A 16,538-nucleotide genomic window follows, 5' to 3' on the forward strand; every position below is an offset into this window, starting at 1 on the left:
ATTGATATCGTTCAGTTATGGCTATCTTCTCAACCATCACTATCATTATCATAACAATAATCATCATCATCATCATCATAGCCGATAGTACAGCCCCCTTGCAGCGAACATAAAGAAGAGGAAAAGAAAGAGAAAGATGGAAAAGGAGATGGAGGACGGAAATGAAAAGGAAGAGTGAATTATAGGAATGTAGGAGCAATATATTCAAATCTTTATTTACGGTTCCCTTTGTTAATGAAAGAACTGCCGGCTTCTTATTTCCGAGGAAGAATTAGTGTTGACATTTTTTCGTAGTCTCCCACAAAACTGAAAGAAAGAAAATGAAAGTCTGCGTAAAGAAAACGTTAATATTATTAAGAGAAACTGGTGCAGGTAACAAGAATGTATGTTTTGTTTATATATGCGCATATTGTATAATTAACATGGATAAAATGATAATGTCAAGTTTGACGGTTCATATAAATAAAGCATGAAGGTTCATTATAGAATAATGATGTATGTATATATGAAAATATGAATATGTATAGAGCAGATTGTCAACAAAGGAAAAGTTATGAGTGGATGGGTAATGAGGACTTTTAACACAAGAGACCCAGAACACCTTTTACCACTATGGAAAACATTAGTGACCACAAGATTAGAATACCAGTGCCAAGTATGGAGCCCAAATTTTATAAAAGATATAATGTTGATAGAACAAGTCCAAAGAATCTTTACACGGAAGTTAGATAATATGATGGGTCTAAACTATTGGGAAAGACTAAAAAAACTAAGACTGTACTCACTACAAAGGCGGAGAGAGAGATACTTCATTATATATGTGTGGAAAATTATTGAAGACTTAACACCAAATCCAAGACCTGTTGAAGGAGGCGGAATTCAGGTAAGACATTCCCCCAGGCAGGGAAGAACATGCTATCGCACTGGGATAAGTGCACAAACATGCCTGTTAAGAAAAATGCAAAAACAAAGTTTCCTAATAAACGGACCTAAATTGTTTAATAGCATACCGAAGGATATAAGAAACTTAAATCAGTGTAGTGTTGAAGTGTTTAAAAGAAAATTAGACAAATGGCTACACTCAGTACCAGATGAACCACCAACATGTGGTAGTGAAAGAACGAGGGCTGAATCAAATTCCATCCCTCATCAAATTCAGTTGCTTGCAACTGACAAAAAACGGGCGGTCCCCCAGGATGGCCCTGGCATGAGCTAATAACAAGGCTCAAGCTGTAACTACCACCAAGGAACCAAGTAAGTAACCAAGTATATATATACATATCTATATATATACATATCTATATACATACATATTTATATACATACATATTTATATATATATATATGTATGTATGCATGTATGTATGTATGTATGTATGTATATACACACCCACACCCTCACCCACACCCACACCCACACACATACATATATATATATATATATATATATATATATATATATATATATATATATATATATATATATTGTATATATATATATATATATATATATATATATATATATATATATTATATATATATACATATGTATATATATATATATATATATACATATGTATATATATATATATATATATATATATATATATATATATATATATATATATTTATTTATTTATTTATTTATTTATATGATTGTGTGTGTGTATATATGTATGTGTATGTGTATGTGTATGGGTATGTATATGTATATGTATATATATACTTTTTTTTTCCTTTTCTTTTCTATTATTTTATTGAGGATCCCTTTGAGATCGCAGTTGTATTGGATAACTTCCTCTCTGTTACGCGTCTAAAACTGATGCCATTTACGATGCCATTCCCTTCCAGGCTGGAAGGCACAACGCCATATATCATATGCAAATTGTTCATATCCTGGAGGTTTCCAAAGGACTCAGCTGTTCTGTGCCGAGTGCCGCTTAGGTAATCCATCACAGTCGTATTCTGGTACCTATGGACTATGTGCAATCCATGGTCTATGTTGCAAGCTTTGAGTCGTTGCGTAGCAGGCATTTTCATACATTGGGCTATTTCTTGCAATAGTTATTGTTGAAGTTGCATTTAGATCGAGATGGTAAAATCTATTCTGTCATTCGAATGTATTACTTGAGGTACGGTTTGCTATGCTTACTTTGATTAGCAACCCTGCACTGGGAAGCAACATTTATTTATGTTCTAATCTTCATAAAAGGGATATTTGTTTATTTCCATCAACCTTTGAAGAAATGAATCGGCTTTGTGTCATGAATGTCTAATAGGCTTTGCTGAAAGACGCTTTTAAGAACAGTAGGATCTTCAAAAATCAAGTAGCGAACATTGGTGTGTTGACCAAAAATTAAAAGCCTGCATTATAAAGTTCTGTCTCATTTCGCTTCTAAAACTTTCTCATTCAAGTTAATATCTATATTTTTTTAGTAATTCTGATCTCAAAGACTTGTCACTATGAAAAGTAAAGTATTTACTCCATATTCTAATGGATTATTTGCGATATAGTATTTCCAAAAATGGCGTCACTCCGATTGAAACAACAATATTCGTTATTTGATGATAGTCCTTCAACAACGACAGCCAGAATAACAATCATACAAGTTAATCTCAATCTATTCCAGATTCGGAGACCCTTTAAGTCGAAAATTGGAAATCCGCTGAATATTGCTGAATATCACAAAATCAGTACCATTAGATTCCTCCTGAATAAATACCCAACCCCATTGGATCTCACAAATACGACTAGCTCATCTCACGGGTTGGCGCCATTTTTGAGTCCCTTCCATTTGTCTTGAAGAGCTTGAATCCCCTTCTTTTGCACATGTCTCGGGTATCGAATTCCTTCAACCCGATTTAAGAATGAAGATTAAGGGTGGACGCTGTTTGTTACGATATTGCCCTTGTGATTTATGGTCCTTGAGGATTTGATGTATGGTAGTGGTTCCTACCTTCAGGGGCGCGAGTTATTTCCAGGGGGATACGAGCCCGGGGGGGTGGGTGGGGTGGGGGAGGTAGGAAAGCTCTTTAGTTATCTCTAATTCTCTTGACAAGTGGATTATCTAACCTTGGAAATTTAAGCTTCTTTAAAAGTGTGAATATTTTGAGAGACAATGTGCATTGGGCAAAGCTGTGATGTAGGAGTTTATGTTTTTTGCGGAAAGTATAATCTTAATACGGTATTAAGTAATGGAAGTGTGTGTGTGTGTGTGTGTTTGTGTGTGTGTGTGTGTGTATCTGTCTGCATGTGTGTGTGTGTGTTTGTGTGTGTGTGTATGTGTGTGTGTGTGTGTGTGTGTCTGTCTGCATGTGTGTGTGACTGTGTATGACTGTCCTTGTGTGCTTGCATCATAATAACATTTCGTTGCTTGCACCGAGTGGAGGGAAGGCGTGGTGGTAAGAAGATTAAATACCACTGATGTAAAAGTATACACAAATGTTGCAAATATTGAGACGATGTTCTGTTCCGAGAGGCCTTGAAAGGTCAAGGGAGGAATCAAGTCACATGACAGGAAAGTTATAACACGGTTCACGAGTTCATAAGCTAACTTGGAAGTACAGTTGTTGTTTTTTTCTCTCATTGTGTAAGTATATCTAATAGTATATTTAATCTAACAGCAGTTACTATAATGATTGTAGTGACATTTTTATAGAACGAATTTATATATAATCTTCACTTGACATTACTGTAAACCTCGCTAAAGTGAAGTGATATTCATGACACTGAAGTAGCGTGCTACATGTGATTGCAACAGGCACCTTCATCTCAGTATGATGGTCAAATATATATATATATATATATATATATATATATATATATATATATATATATATATATATATAAAAGTATATATATATAGTATAATATATGTGTGTATTAGTGTGTGTATGAAGAGAGAAAGAGAGAGAGAGAGACGGACGGACAGACAGACGGAAAATGAAAGAGAGAGAGAAATCTCTCCTCAAAGGAAAGCGGTTTAACGAAGGAGAGAAACACATCAAAGAGAAGGTACGTCCTCTGGCACTGGCACCGCGGCGTTCTTGGCATCTGATTGTAGGTTCAGTATTCGCTTCCGCACATAAATACACATACGCACGAACATTTACAGTACGCACCTATGTACACTACACATACACACACGCACACGTACATACATGTACACATACATGCACGAATATTTACAATACGCACGTATGTACACAACATATACACACACACGCACATGTACACACTCATGTACATGAGTACATACGTACTCACGCATACGCTTAAACGGATTTTGCACACATACACATGTGTGTGTGTGTGTGTGTGTGTGTGTGTGTGTGTGTGTGTGTGTGTGTGTGTGTGTGTGTGTGTGTGTGTGTGTGTGTGTGTGTATGTTTCTGTGTGTGTGTGTGTGTGTGTGTGTGTGTGTGTGTGTGTGTGTGTGTGTGTGTGTGTGTGTGTGTGTGTGTGTGTGTGTGTGTACATGTTTGCCTGCGTGTGAGTGTGCAATTGCGCATACAATTGCATTGATCTTGTATTTCTTATCTAACGGCATTTATGGAAAGGTCATAAGTCCTGACTGATTATTGTCTTATCCAATTATTCATCTGATCGGGTACTGTATTTCAAACCTTCATTAATATTCTTATTTTGCGACAAACTTAGACAAATAAATAAATTGACTAATAGTGTTCACAAAATACCATTGCATTGGTATCCCCTTAAATTACCCTAAATCCCAACTAAAATAAAAGATCATCCCCAGATGATATCAATAAAAAAATGAGAATAATTAAAAATACGAACATAATAAAACACAAGCATTTTCTACAAAAGGAAAGTAGACCGGTAGGCAAAATATTAAGCTCGTTGTCTCTCCCTGAACAGCTGGAACGAACATGGCGGCTCTACTAACCCTCCGAGCGCTCTCCAAAAACTGTAAGGCAATTTCTAAGTGTTTATCTCACTAATTATCTCTTTTTATCATTCTCAGGGGTACATGGGAATGGAAAGTACTGATTGAAAGTATAAAAGATCTTGAAATTGTGATAACTAAGTATTTATTGACCTTTTTTCCTACCGTTGGCTGAGGTTTGCCGGATTTGTTTACGAAAATGATGGCAAATTATGACGCAACCGTTTAGCTAATCCAGTTTTTCCCGAAAAATACGTTTTTTTGAAGTTGATATTACTCTCGCATTGGTCTGTGGATTCGTGCGACATATTGAGCTTATATTTCGATCTCTGGTTTTACAGTTTTATTCAATATTATATAGGAAATTGGGTCAATAGATCTCAATCGCAAATATTTTAACTCGAGAGAGAGCTAGGACTGGTTTGATATTCGATAATTAATTGCCAAGGAGTCTTCCATGATCTATCATAGCAGAATATATGGCGAAAGATGTTTATTGCTTTTTGCCGGACCACCGAATGTGCGAAGGCCATGGCAATTGCTTGTGACTTCGCACGATAATCTACATTTTAGGGACGTACTCCGATTAATGCTGTGTCAGGAATCATGATATCGGTATCATTGAATTCCTCTTTACTGTCTTTCCAAGTTGTATTTCATGCCCTCCCCTACAATACGAGACCAGATTATAGGGTTTGGAGGTTTCTGCACAATAATTCCTTCAAATGCAAAATGTAGAGGGCGAGAGGAATGCATCAGTGTCTGTATTGCTATATTTGGTAGGGTGACACTAGTCTGAATATTTACAGGCTTGCCGTCTCACAGAAGATTTTATATGCCCAGTAATGGCTGTTTTATGTGTTCATTACCTTAGTATTTCTCAATCTGTGCATAGCCCTTGTTTCAAGATTTCCCTTTTTGTATTTTGTGGGATTTTGTGTCTAGATAGAAGTTTGCAGTTGGCCCCATCCTTGTCATCCCCCTTCCCTCAAAAAAAGATTATGGAAAATAAAAGCTTCATGTCAGCCTTGAAATGACTTGCAAACTGAACCGCTTTGGGGAATCCTGTATTTCCTTTGTTGTAATATCAATACAGGAAATATGATAATTAACCCTCTCTGGACGGGTGGTACACCACAGGTACCGCGCATTCAAGGCCCGTTAGCAGGGTGACGTCATACGGCGTCGTTTATCTAACTGATTTAGGCCCATGCGTTCGAGAGCCCTGGCATTGTAACATGCAAGGCTGGAATGCCCCCGTCGTGAGTGGGTTGATATTGCATAATGCTAATGACCTCTTCAAGTCCTAAAACTCCTTCTCTATGAAAAATATCTTTTAGAGAACATGCATACTCACTTTATTTTAAGGCTGTTAGCTACTAAGACACTTGTTAAGTGTGTTTTAACTGTCCTCATGGATGAAACACTAGTTGATGTTTCTCGCTCTCTTCCTCTCTCACCCTCTCTCTTTCCCCCTCCCTCCCTCTCTTCCTCTTTCTTTCTTTCTTTTTTTCTTTTTCTTTTTTCTTTCTCTTTCTTTCTCTTTCTTTCTCTTTCTTTCTCTTTCCCTCTCTCTCTCTCTCTCTCTCTCTCTCTCTCTCTCTCTCTCTCTCTCTCTCTCTCTCTCTCTCTCTCTCTCTCTCTCTCTCTCTCTCTCTCTCTCTCTCTCTCTCTCTCTCTCTCTCTCTCTTTCTTTCTCTTCTCTTTCTCTTTCTCTCTCTCCCTCCCTCTCTCCCTCCCTCCCTCCCTCCCTCCCTCCCTCTCCCTCTCCCTCTCAATCTTGTGGTGAGTAGGAGTCCGTTCCTCATGATAGCGATTTGGATGATCCTGATGAGTGTAGGTGAGCTTGATATGTCATTAGATGAGTGACGATGACTATATCAAATCGGAAAACACACCACCCCCACACACACAGAGTATGAGTGTTCAGCTCAGTATGGCGTGGGAAAGTTTTTTTTACACTGTTACTGAGGGGTTGGTAGAGAAGGGGCTGATATCGTTCACTGACATTATTTAGCAGATTTTGGAATTAGAGCTCTATTGTCACTCCAGAAAAGGCCGACAAACCTACACAAAATTTATTCTAGCAAGATAGATTTGTTATTGCCAAAATACATGTAGTTGGGGTTTGTTGCATTTGCAGAGTCCCTAAGTCACAGAGTCTCCAGCAGTTGCAAGATTTACCAAATACAGAAAATGGACTTTGAGGATGAGAGAGAATTTAGAGTAGAGCACTGTTAAGGATATAAAGTTGATTTTAAACTTTTGAATATTACATTATTATTTTGCCAAATTCACATCCATGAAATGCAGGCTAAGAAGGGTCTACTTATAAGTGGCAATCAGAAGCCCCAATTTTGTGTGTCTAGGTGGCTTCTCCCATCCAATCCTCTTTCTAAATATATCCTCCAAGGCGTTGGACACTGATACACTTACCATCCCATACCCTGCTTCCTTCTCCCTTAAATGCCACCCACTCCCTTCATTAAAGTGCCTCCTGGCATGGCTGAGCTACTTGTGATAGCCTTTTTTTTTTCTTTTCTTTTCTTTTCTTTTCTCTCTTTTAATTATATATATATATATATATATATATATATATATATATATATATATATATATATATATATATATATATATATATATATCATGATCTATTACTTTGTCAATTATAAGGGTAAGCTATATTTATATTATATTATATATATATATGTGTTTTTTTTAACATTTCAGTAAGTTTTCTTTCATATTCAAGGGATATCTTTTTCAACTTTGAAGCTCCACTCTTCAGTTACTATTAGACATACCTGAACATGGCATGCATTTTCTAATATGTAAAATCAAGCTCTTCACAAATTATGAAGACCTGTTTTTCCTTTTAGAGATTAAATAAGACAGGGATATGGTGTGATTTAAAGATAAATAATCATATAACAACAAAATTACTACCGTATCTCTTCCAGGTAGAATCATGGACAAGAGGTGTAAAACATGACATAGTTGTTGCGGTTTAACTCATGATGCTGGGAGTGAGTGTGTGTGTATATATGTGTGTGCGAGTGGGTGTGTGAGTGAGTGAGTGAGTGTATGTGTCCAAAAGTGCTCATCCACCAATTACAAGGCCTACCTGACCTCACCTATTTAACATTTTCCTTGAATTGCTAGGGAAAAAGTTTTTATTATTATTACTATTATCATCATTATTAATATTGGTAGAGTAATAATAAAGATAATGATAATATGATGAACAGCAATGATGATAGATTTTTTTCCCCTCAGAAGATTCAAGAAATTGAGTAATGAAGTAAGGTGATGCCTAATAATTCATCAATTGATTACTAAGCAAGATACATGTGAAGCCATATTTGTATAAAAAAAATAATAAACTAAAGAGATGATTCATACCCCTGGCATTAGTGGGTAAATAAAAATATATATAGTACTATTATATAGATTCATTAAAGACAAATTAAAATGAGACTTCCATGGCCGTGATCACAGCTATTGTATGCAGGGACAGACCTCCTCGCTGAATTGTGTTCAAATGAAGAACCAGTCTTAAGCTCAATCCTTCTAGAACATATGTAAGTGATGGAGGGTTCTTGACCTTTTCCAGAATAATGAACAAAATTCATTGTGATGAATTTAGAGTAAGGTATGGATAAGATTGAATGATTTATGTTGTTAGGTTATTTAGTCTCATTTTGTCTACCTTTGCCAGAATACCAAATGATCGAAAGCCACGGTGATGACTTGGTTTATCTATTGTATGACATCTTTGTATGTTTTGTGTTAGATAGAGCATTGAGCTATAACATTCATATGTGTCAGAAATATAATTCAAAGTTGATTAATGATAAGGAAATTTCAATCTTTTTCTTTTTTGTTTTCTTTTTCTTTTCTTTTTTCTTTTTCATTGTATATTGGTATGATTGGTATCCCTTCATTTCAAAGTAATACCAAAGTCAGCTACTAATAACAAATAATAAGACAAGATGCAAGGATGTGCATTATAAATGGTAATGTTACATAAAGAAATAGACTTTTGTGATGTGAAAATTTGTTACTCTATATTTGAGTGCAAAACCAAAATTGTCTGTCTTTCTTATTTTTCTTTTTTTCTAGACATTTTCATATGGGTATGAAATTTTTGCTTATAGGCTAACTTTCAAAACATCTTTTTTCTGTGTACATTTTTTGCACATTTTTTGCATTTGCATTTCCTCTTTCGTCTCGTCAGATTAGTCAGACTGACCTAACCGAAGGTAATGATAACATGGGTACAGCAGAAAGCTTGAGATAAATAGTTAGTCTGCCCAAACATTTCTTTCTTAACCATTACGAGATAGGACGCATTTTGTAGATGTTCAACCTGAGCAGGGAATCTTTAGATGTGTGTTTTCTATTATATTCTTAACCTGTGATATGAAATAGGAGTCTATTTGTAATATATTAGCAAAGTGATACTAATTATCTCTTGGTATAGTAGGTCACCATGATTAAAGGAAAAAAAAATAGCTTGTAATTACAACAAACAGAAAAAGGCAATATGAAAGTGATCAAACCCCACGAAAATACCTATCACGGATGGATTAAACTCTTGTATTTTACTATGTCCTTGGTAGCGAGTAGTTTCTGTACTCTTATTAATCCTTCTGAGGTGAGCCACATCTTAGCTTATGTAATTGATTTGGGGCTGCTAGTCGTTTGGTGGAATGAGGGAGGCTTGTGCTTCGCCCCACAGCCACTCAACTCCTGCTCTTTTATACGTTATAGTACTAAAAATCTTTTCCCCTCTTTTGTCTTTCATCATGTGAGACTTATCGCAGGTACTACTAGTATGGCTATGACAATTTTCAGGTAAATAATTCCCGTAGTTTTGTTCGGCAAAATATTTTCTTTATTGCAACCGAGAAAAAAACAAGTATTCACAGCTATATGAACTCCACTCAGCCAAACTGGCAGTGGCACCTTACATGCCTTGCATATGGTCAAAATTGCTGTTGGCATCAATTTGTTGCCAGCTGGGCTATGCTTCATAAGATGTGCTTGTTTTTCTATTACTATATAGACTTATGGTTTGATATGTGATATGTTAGTAAAGTAATACTAATTAGCATTTGATATGATGTCCTAGTTACAGAACTGAATGAAAATAGCTTAATGTCAACAAAAGGAAAATGCATTATGATATTGATCTCACCCCATGAGAAATCCCTGTTGCAGAAGAGTTAAAAAAAAAAAAAGGCATTGATCATTGATTTTATAAGTGTTGCTGGGTGGTTTCCTCTTTTAATTCAGTCCATTCATTAAGGACTTTTCAGAAGAGTTGATTTGATATAGCATAGTGCTTGAACAATGAAATGGTGGTTAACTGGGAGATAGGAATTTTATCTTCTGATAAGAGGACTGTTGTTACTTTTTCAGTATTATTAACAATGTCTTTATTTTTAGGTGATGTCTGTAACCAGATAAAGCCATTAAAAAAACATTTACTTTTTTATTCATGTATTTACTTTTTCTTTCTACTATGAAAAATGCAATGAAAAAGAAATAGCAAATCTTCATGTTCCATGCCAGACTAGTAAATTTGGACAAAAAGACCCCAGTTCACAATAGTTGAAGTTAAATTTAGGATTCTAATTTTTCTTTCATAAAATGTAGCAATTTATCACTTAGTCTAGCATTTATTCTAGTTCAATAGATGATCATGTCTTATGGGAATAAAACAAATATTAGTGTGTCATACTATATGGACCATGGCTATGCAGTTTTAGTTATGGTCACAATTGAGAGCAATTATTGGGTTACAGGATCCAGAGTTGGCAAAAATGTACAAACTTTAACCCAAAATAGATGTAGATTGTAATGGGATCAAAATTTTAGGTTCAAGTGGTAAAAAAATTTGTTTCAAAGGTACGGATTTGAATAACTCACTTTTCCTTTTTCAGAATATAAGATTTTAAATGATATTGACTTATTTCAAAGTCGTCAGGTTTCCAATTGCTAGTGAGTGCTTTCAGTCAATGTAGGCATTATATTATTCTAATTACAAATGGATAATTCATAGTTAGAATCAAAGGTTTGATGTTCTGACTCCTCAGCCCTAATAAGGAGAGAAGAGAGGTATTGTTTACATCACCCATGGGTACAATTTGCATAATTATTTATTTGGCAAGTTTGTACCTTGAAATGCTCTAGATCATAAATATTCAGGGTAAGGGAAATTAATATCATGCTGCTTTCTTTCAGGCTCTGTTAGCAGTCGGTTTGGTGCTCTGCGATTAAATGGCTTGTACCGTGCACCTGCGGCTCTCTCTGTCGTCACTACGCAGAGAACCTCACAGGCTGTTGTACCATACCAGGTATTACCCTTTCTCTACTTTTACTTTATGGATCCAGGAAATATACAATTAAAAAAAAATAGAAATAAAAAATTGAGAAATGGCATTTTACTCAGAGACTGACTAAAGTGACCCCCCCTCCCCCAGGCCAAGCACTTCAGCGTCTCGCCCGTGACTAAGGCAGCCCCAGAGATCGAACAGGCAGGCCACGACCATGTGTTACACTGGACTGCTGAGCGCATCCTCTCTGTCATTCTGCTGGGCGCCATCCCCGTTGCTGTCATGTGGCCCACCCCCTCAGCAGAGTACTTCCTGGCACTCACTATGACTGTTCACTCACATTGGTAAGTGCTTGAATACTTGAATACGTGTTTCTATGTAGGAGCAGGTTCTATCACGGAAAGTGTTGATTTTTAAGGGACATTTTCAAGAACTTCTTTCTCCTCTTTCCTCTCACCTCCCACCTCCATCAACTCTATATGGTTTACTTGGAAATAAAGTGGTCTTGGAGATATATTGGGCCAAGCAATTTTGTCAATCTAATTTCACATTTTCTTTTTTGTTTTGTTTTTTGCTTTATTTATTTTATTTATTTATTTTTTTACTTTATTTTTTACAAAGGGTTTCATAATCACAAAATCATCTAGGAGTCCATTAGTAGGCCTCCCTGAACTTGCATTTCCTTGGATTTTCAAGGAAAAAGTTTTTATTTCTATTACAATCATTACCGCTTCTAAAGTCATCATTATTACTACCATTTTTATTGATATTATTGTTATTATTAGTATGATAGCTTCAATAATGGTAATAATAGTTATATGAATAGCTTTTTCCTGGAATGTGGTAATCAGGTGAGGTCAGGTAGGACCACTGTCTCTTTGCTGTCTAATGGATTTAAAAAAGGTAATATAAATATATATATGATATATAACAAACTTCTCAGACAAGAATTCCAGCGCTAAAAAAAGGGCGTAAATGTTCCAGGGGAATTGAAGCCATTGTCGTGGACTACGTGCGCCCAAGCATATTCGGCAAAGTGATCCCCAAGTTGGCCGTAGGCGCAGTCTACGCCCTGTCTTTCTTCACCCTGGGAGGCCTCTGCTACTTCACATACACTGATGTCGGGATCATCAATGCCGTGAAACTGCTGTGGAAGCTGTGAGATGACAGCCGCCATGCAGCCTCTTTGTAGAACCATAGAAATTACTCTCCATATTGTTGGTTGGAATTATAGAATATAAAAAATAATATCACGAAGGCTATGCTATTGGTTGAACCAGATTTCAGTCTCCTATTTTGAGTCGCAGCTGAAGCAGGCTTTGGGCAAATCAATTTTTATTCTAGTTTCTTTAGTGATTGATAGTTAATTTTGTATGCCTATTTAACTTATGTAACTCCTGGTCAAATGCCTATTTAATGGTTTCTAATCACAATTTATTTTTATTAATGGTTCATAGAACAGATACCTACAGAGAATTACATAAGGCAAGTCAGTTGTCTGTTGAGTAGTATATTTATGTCACTGTGGAAACTTTCCAGGTTCCTTTTGAATATGAATTAAATGATATTTTTGTTCAGTATTTTGTACATAAACACTTGAGGGAGCAAGCAGGGAGATGGCGAGTCGAGTGCACATTTTATGTATCATAAAATGACGTTGTATATATTAAAGAATTTGACAAATTTCACTCTATTTTGATCTTTTATTTCTGTGATCACTTTTTAAGTTAAGACATATTGAGAAACTGATGACAATTTTTCTTTCTTTCTTTCTTTCTTTCTTTTACTGCCTTTAATATCACATGAAATATTCATAACCACATATCCATATGTACTGAATAGATAGAATGTTAGGTCTTACATAAAAGTATGTCATCTGCCAGAGTTGAATTGTTACAACAGCAGTGGAAACCCTTTTATTATAGTAATTAAAAATAATGACAAAAGGGAATGCAATTTCTCTTCTTTTTCTTTCTATTTTGAAGCCATTTTGAATTAGGGACTTTTTTTTCTTGTGAAAGTTGGAAGAGGTTATTAGAAATCTTTGTTTAAAAACACAAACAGATCCACATGTTAAGTAAGTACTGATATCTAAGGCAGGTTACAAAAGTAAATTTGGATCGTGGATTACTTGGTCTGGCCACAAAGCAACTAAATGACTGACTGAACCAGTGCCTGTTTTTGATATTCCTGTAACTAAGATTAGAAGTTTTGTTTCTGCTTTTCAGTGTATTAATATATCGTCAAATTTATATACTTGTTATAGCCTCTTGAAAGGCCAAGTAATGATGAAATGACAGATGTTAATAACTTTGCATAATTAATCTTTTATGGATGTACCAGTCATTCTGTTTGTGTACATATTTTGAGAAATTATTGACTTTCAACCATAACTATGAACTAGGAAGTTATGAATCGGAAATTTGTGTCTTTTATCCTATGCTGGTACACACCTGTGTTAGATTTATACATCAGTCAATATGTTTTGTCACAGGGACTTGCAATGTTTTTGGTATCAGTCAGATGATAAAGAGGAAATTCATGCAAAGGAGAAAAGAAAATTGTTTATGGAATCCAAAGTACTGTAATGTTATGTAATTTGTATCATAAAGCTTATTTTAATATATAAACGACGTATCGTAATTATTTTAAAAAGTTATGCAAAATCTTTTATTGATTTAATGTTCTATCAAAGATGAAAGATATCAAATATCAAAAATGTTTTTTTATGAAGTGAAAAGTGACATTGCTGTATCAAGAACAAAAGAGTATTGCATTTGATTTAGCAATGTCAGCAGTTTGGAGACTATTGATTTTAGGGATCAAAGACAAATGACAAAAAAATCATGCCTTTGATCCTGTATAGAGAGGAAGCACAAATCGTCTATTAGTAAAACATTATTTATATAAGAATTAATGGATAAAGTGCAACAATTATTACTCTTGAGTATCTGTGCACACTGGATAAAATATTCCACAGACTTTTTTTTCAAAATTATCAATATTATAGATATCAAAATCAAATTGATTCAGGTTGAAATAATTCTGCATTAAAGATGACTAGAAAGATTAAAAAAAAAATAAATCCCATCCTGTGTGCACATGAAGACCTGTACTGTGGTGTCCTTTGGGGTAAAAAAAGGTGTTATACCTCCTGTTCAAATAGAATAATAACTTAACCTTCTGAAATGGGCCACCTCGTAAGGTGTTCGGCCGGGGCTGGGCATCTTAAGATGTTGCGTTTTCTATCATTTTCTAGACTTGGTATGATATATCAAGTCTATGTATGATATGCTAGCAAAATAATGATACTTAGTATTTGGTCTGATAACTAGCTTGTATTTTGAAGAAAAAAAAATGCAATGCAAAAGCGATCAGACTCCACCAAAAAGACTGGTAGCAGAAGGTTTATACTCTTTCATTGGATCGTTTTTATATCAAGCAACTTCATGTTTTATTCCAATGAATCAAAGCAAAGGTAGGTACTTTGTGTGCTTCTACGAGCAGGCGAATAAGATTATCTCTGGCACATCTCTGCCGCAAATGAATCCTTCAATCTAGCACATCACAATACAGAACTCGCTGTTGTGTCAAAAATACAGTGGTAGATTCTGCAACAGATCAAAGCAACTATAATGCTTATAATTAACCGTAGAATCACATATTTTGCCTTATTTCATAGAGATGCAGTGTAGTATAGATATCAAGTACTAACACAGAAGTAAATACTTTACTCTTTGAGAAGTAAAATGTGTAGATATAATGTTAAGAAAGGTATTTTGCATCATCATAGATTCCCATATTTATAGCTGGTTAATCAAGTTTCCAATTACTGCAAGAGAATGTTACATGTATTTCATTATTATGAAAATAAAAATAGCACAACATAAAGAGTATAATCACCATTGTTTATTGTGAAATGATTGATATATAAGTAATACCATTAAAAAAAAACATGTATTACAGAGGGAGATTATACGTCAACAGGTGCTCTGGTACTAAATTTTGTCATGCATGACCTTGATTATAGTATCAGTAGGATTGGTTACTCAGTTTTTACTTAAATCTTTCTAGCCTTATCCTAAGTTTAAAGAACTTTTAGTTAGATCAGTAATATAAATTCACTCTTAGGTTCTAATGATTTCAGATGCCTTAGAAATAGGGTAATTACTTTTGACATTACAATGTCTTTCACTCATATTAGCTGTCGTTATGGTGGTGCTCTCCATCTTTAAAGTTATTTATGAATTGGGTTTTACAAAATTAAACAACACATTTTTGTAACAAGTTTGAATTTCAGACGTTGCTTGCTTGGGAGCCACATGGTATTTCAAATGCAATGAGATTCTTATTCTTGCTTTTGATGTGAAAAGTCCCAGGCATTTCCAAGGTCGCCACAATGCACTGCCAATGTGTTACCTGTTAACTGCCATTTTCTGAAAATCATACCCTTATTCGAGATAGCAAGGGTTTCAAGTTCAAGATTCAAAACTGGAAGCGCATACATCGGCAATGCTGAGTGATGAACGGGTGCAGCTGTGCATGTCTTGCTGTTGGATTTTGGTCTGAAATTTGTAATAATTTTGTGACTAGTGGATTTTTTTATTCCATGCATGTCAGAAATTCTGTGACTTATTTAGTTTCTTCACTAGATAATCCTTGAGATATAGATTTATCAGGTTTGCTTCTGCAGATAGTTTGATATTTTATTTTCCAATTTTTTTATTTTTTTTATTTATTATATTTTATTTTTTATTTATTATTTTTTTTTTTTTACTTGTGTTTTTTTCAGACATTACCTATGTTTCCTTTTTTGTATACTGTTTATATTTTATTATTATTATTATTTACACAGATGGCTCCACAAGGGCTAAGTCACCAAAGGAGTCAGTTACCAGGCCTCCCTAACCTCATTTGTTTGGCTTATTCTTTGAACTACTCCCGCTTACGCCGGGAAGATAACAAGTGCGCGATGCTTTGTGCCAGGATGTTTTCTCACTGTGCGGGGCCATGCTGATCCTCTCAGAGCATTTTTCACCCACCCTATTCTTATAGTTTTCATGAATGCATCTACAATGTAAAGGCATGTAAAAATATTGCCATGGTCAGAGGAGTTATTTTAGTCAAAAAATATGTTACAGTAATGCCTTTATAGTTTTATTTTATTGAACTTTGCTTATATTCGTCTTCTATGTGAAAGTACCAAAGGAAAGTGGAAGTAAGTGGGGCATCAAAAAACATGTTTTATACTTTTCTTTTTTTTACCGAATCCAAAAGAAGAACAATA

At 35.0% G+C, this 16,538-nt stretch overlaps 1 protein-coding gene across 1 annotated transcript; it reads left to right on the top strand.

Annotated features, from left to right (window-relative positions):
- The first annotated feature begins 4,828 nt into the window (after positions 1–4,828).
- On the top strand, positions 4,829–12,944 carry SdhD (succinate dehydrogenase, subunit D). Its single transcript, XM_043023437.2, has 4 exons — positions 4,829–4,933; positions 11,160–11,272; positions 11,399–11,595; positions 12,236–12,944. The coding sequence occupies exons 1-4, from the start codon at positions 4,894–4,896 to the stop codon at positions 12,411–12,413; spliced, it is 528 nt and encodes a 175-aa protein (XP_042879371.1). The 5' UTR covers positions 4,829–4,893; the 3' UTR covers positions 12,414–12,944.
- Positions 12,945–16,538: the final 3,594 nt, after the last annotated feature.

This window comes from Penaeus japonicus, unplaced genomic scaffold (assembly GCF_977035675.1).
Source record: "Penaeus japonicus unplaced genomic scaffold, GWHDUDI00000001_assembly GWHDUDI00000037, whole genome shotgun sequence".
Taxonomy (NCBI): domain Eukaryota; kingdom Metazoa; phylum Arthropoda; class Malacostraca; order Decapoda; family Penaeidae; genus Penaeus; species Penaeus japonicus.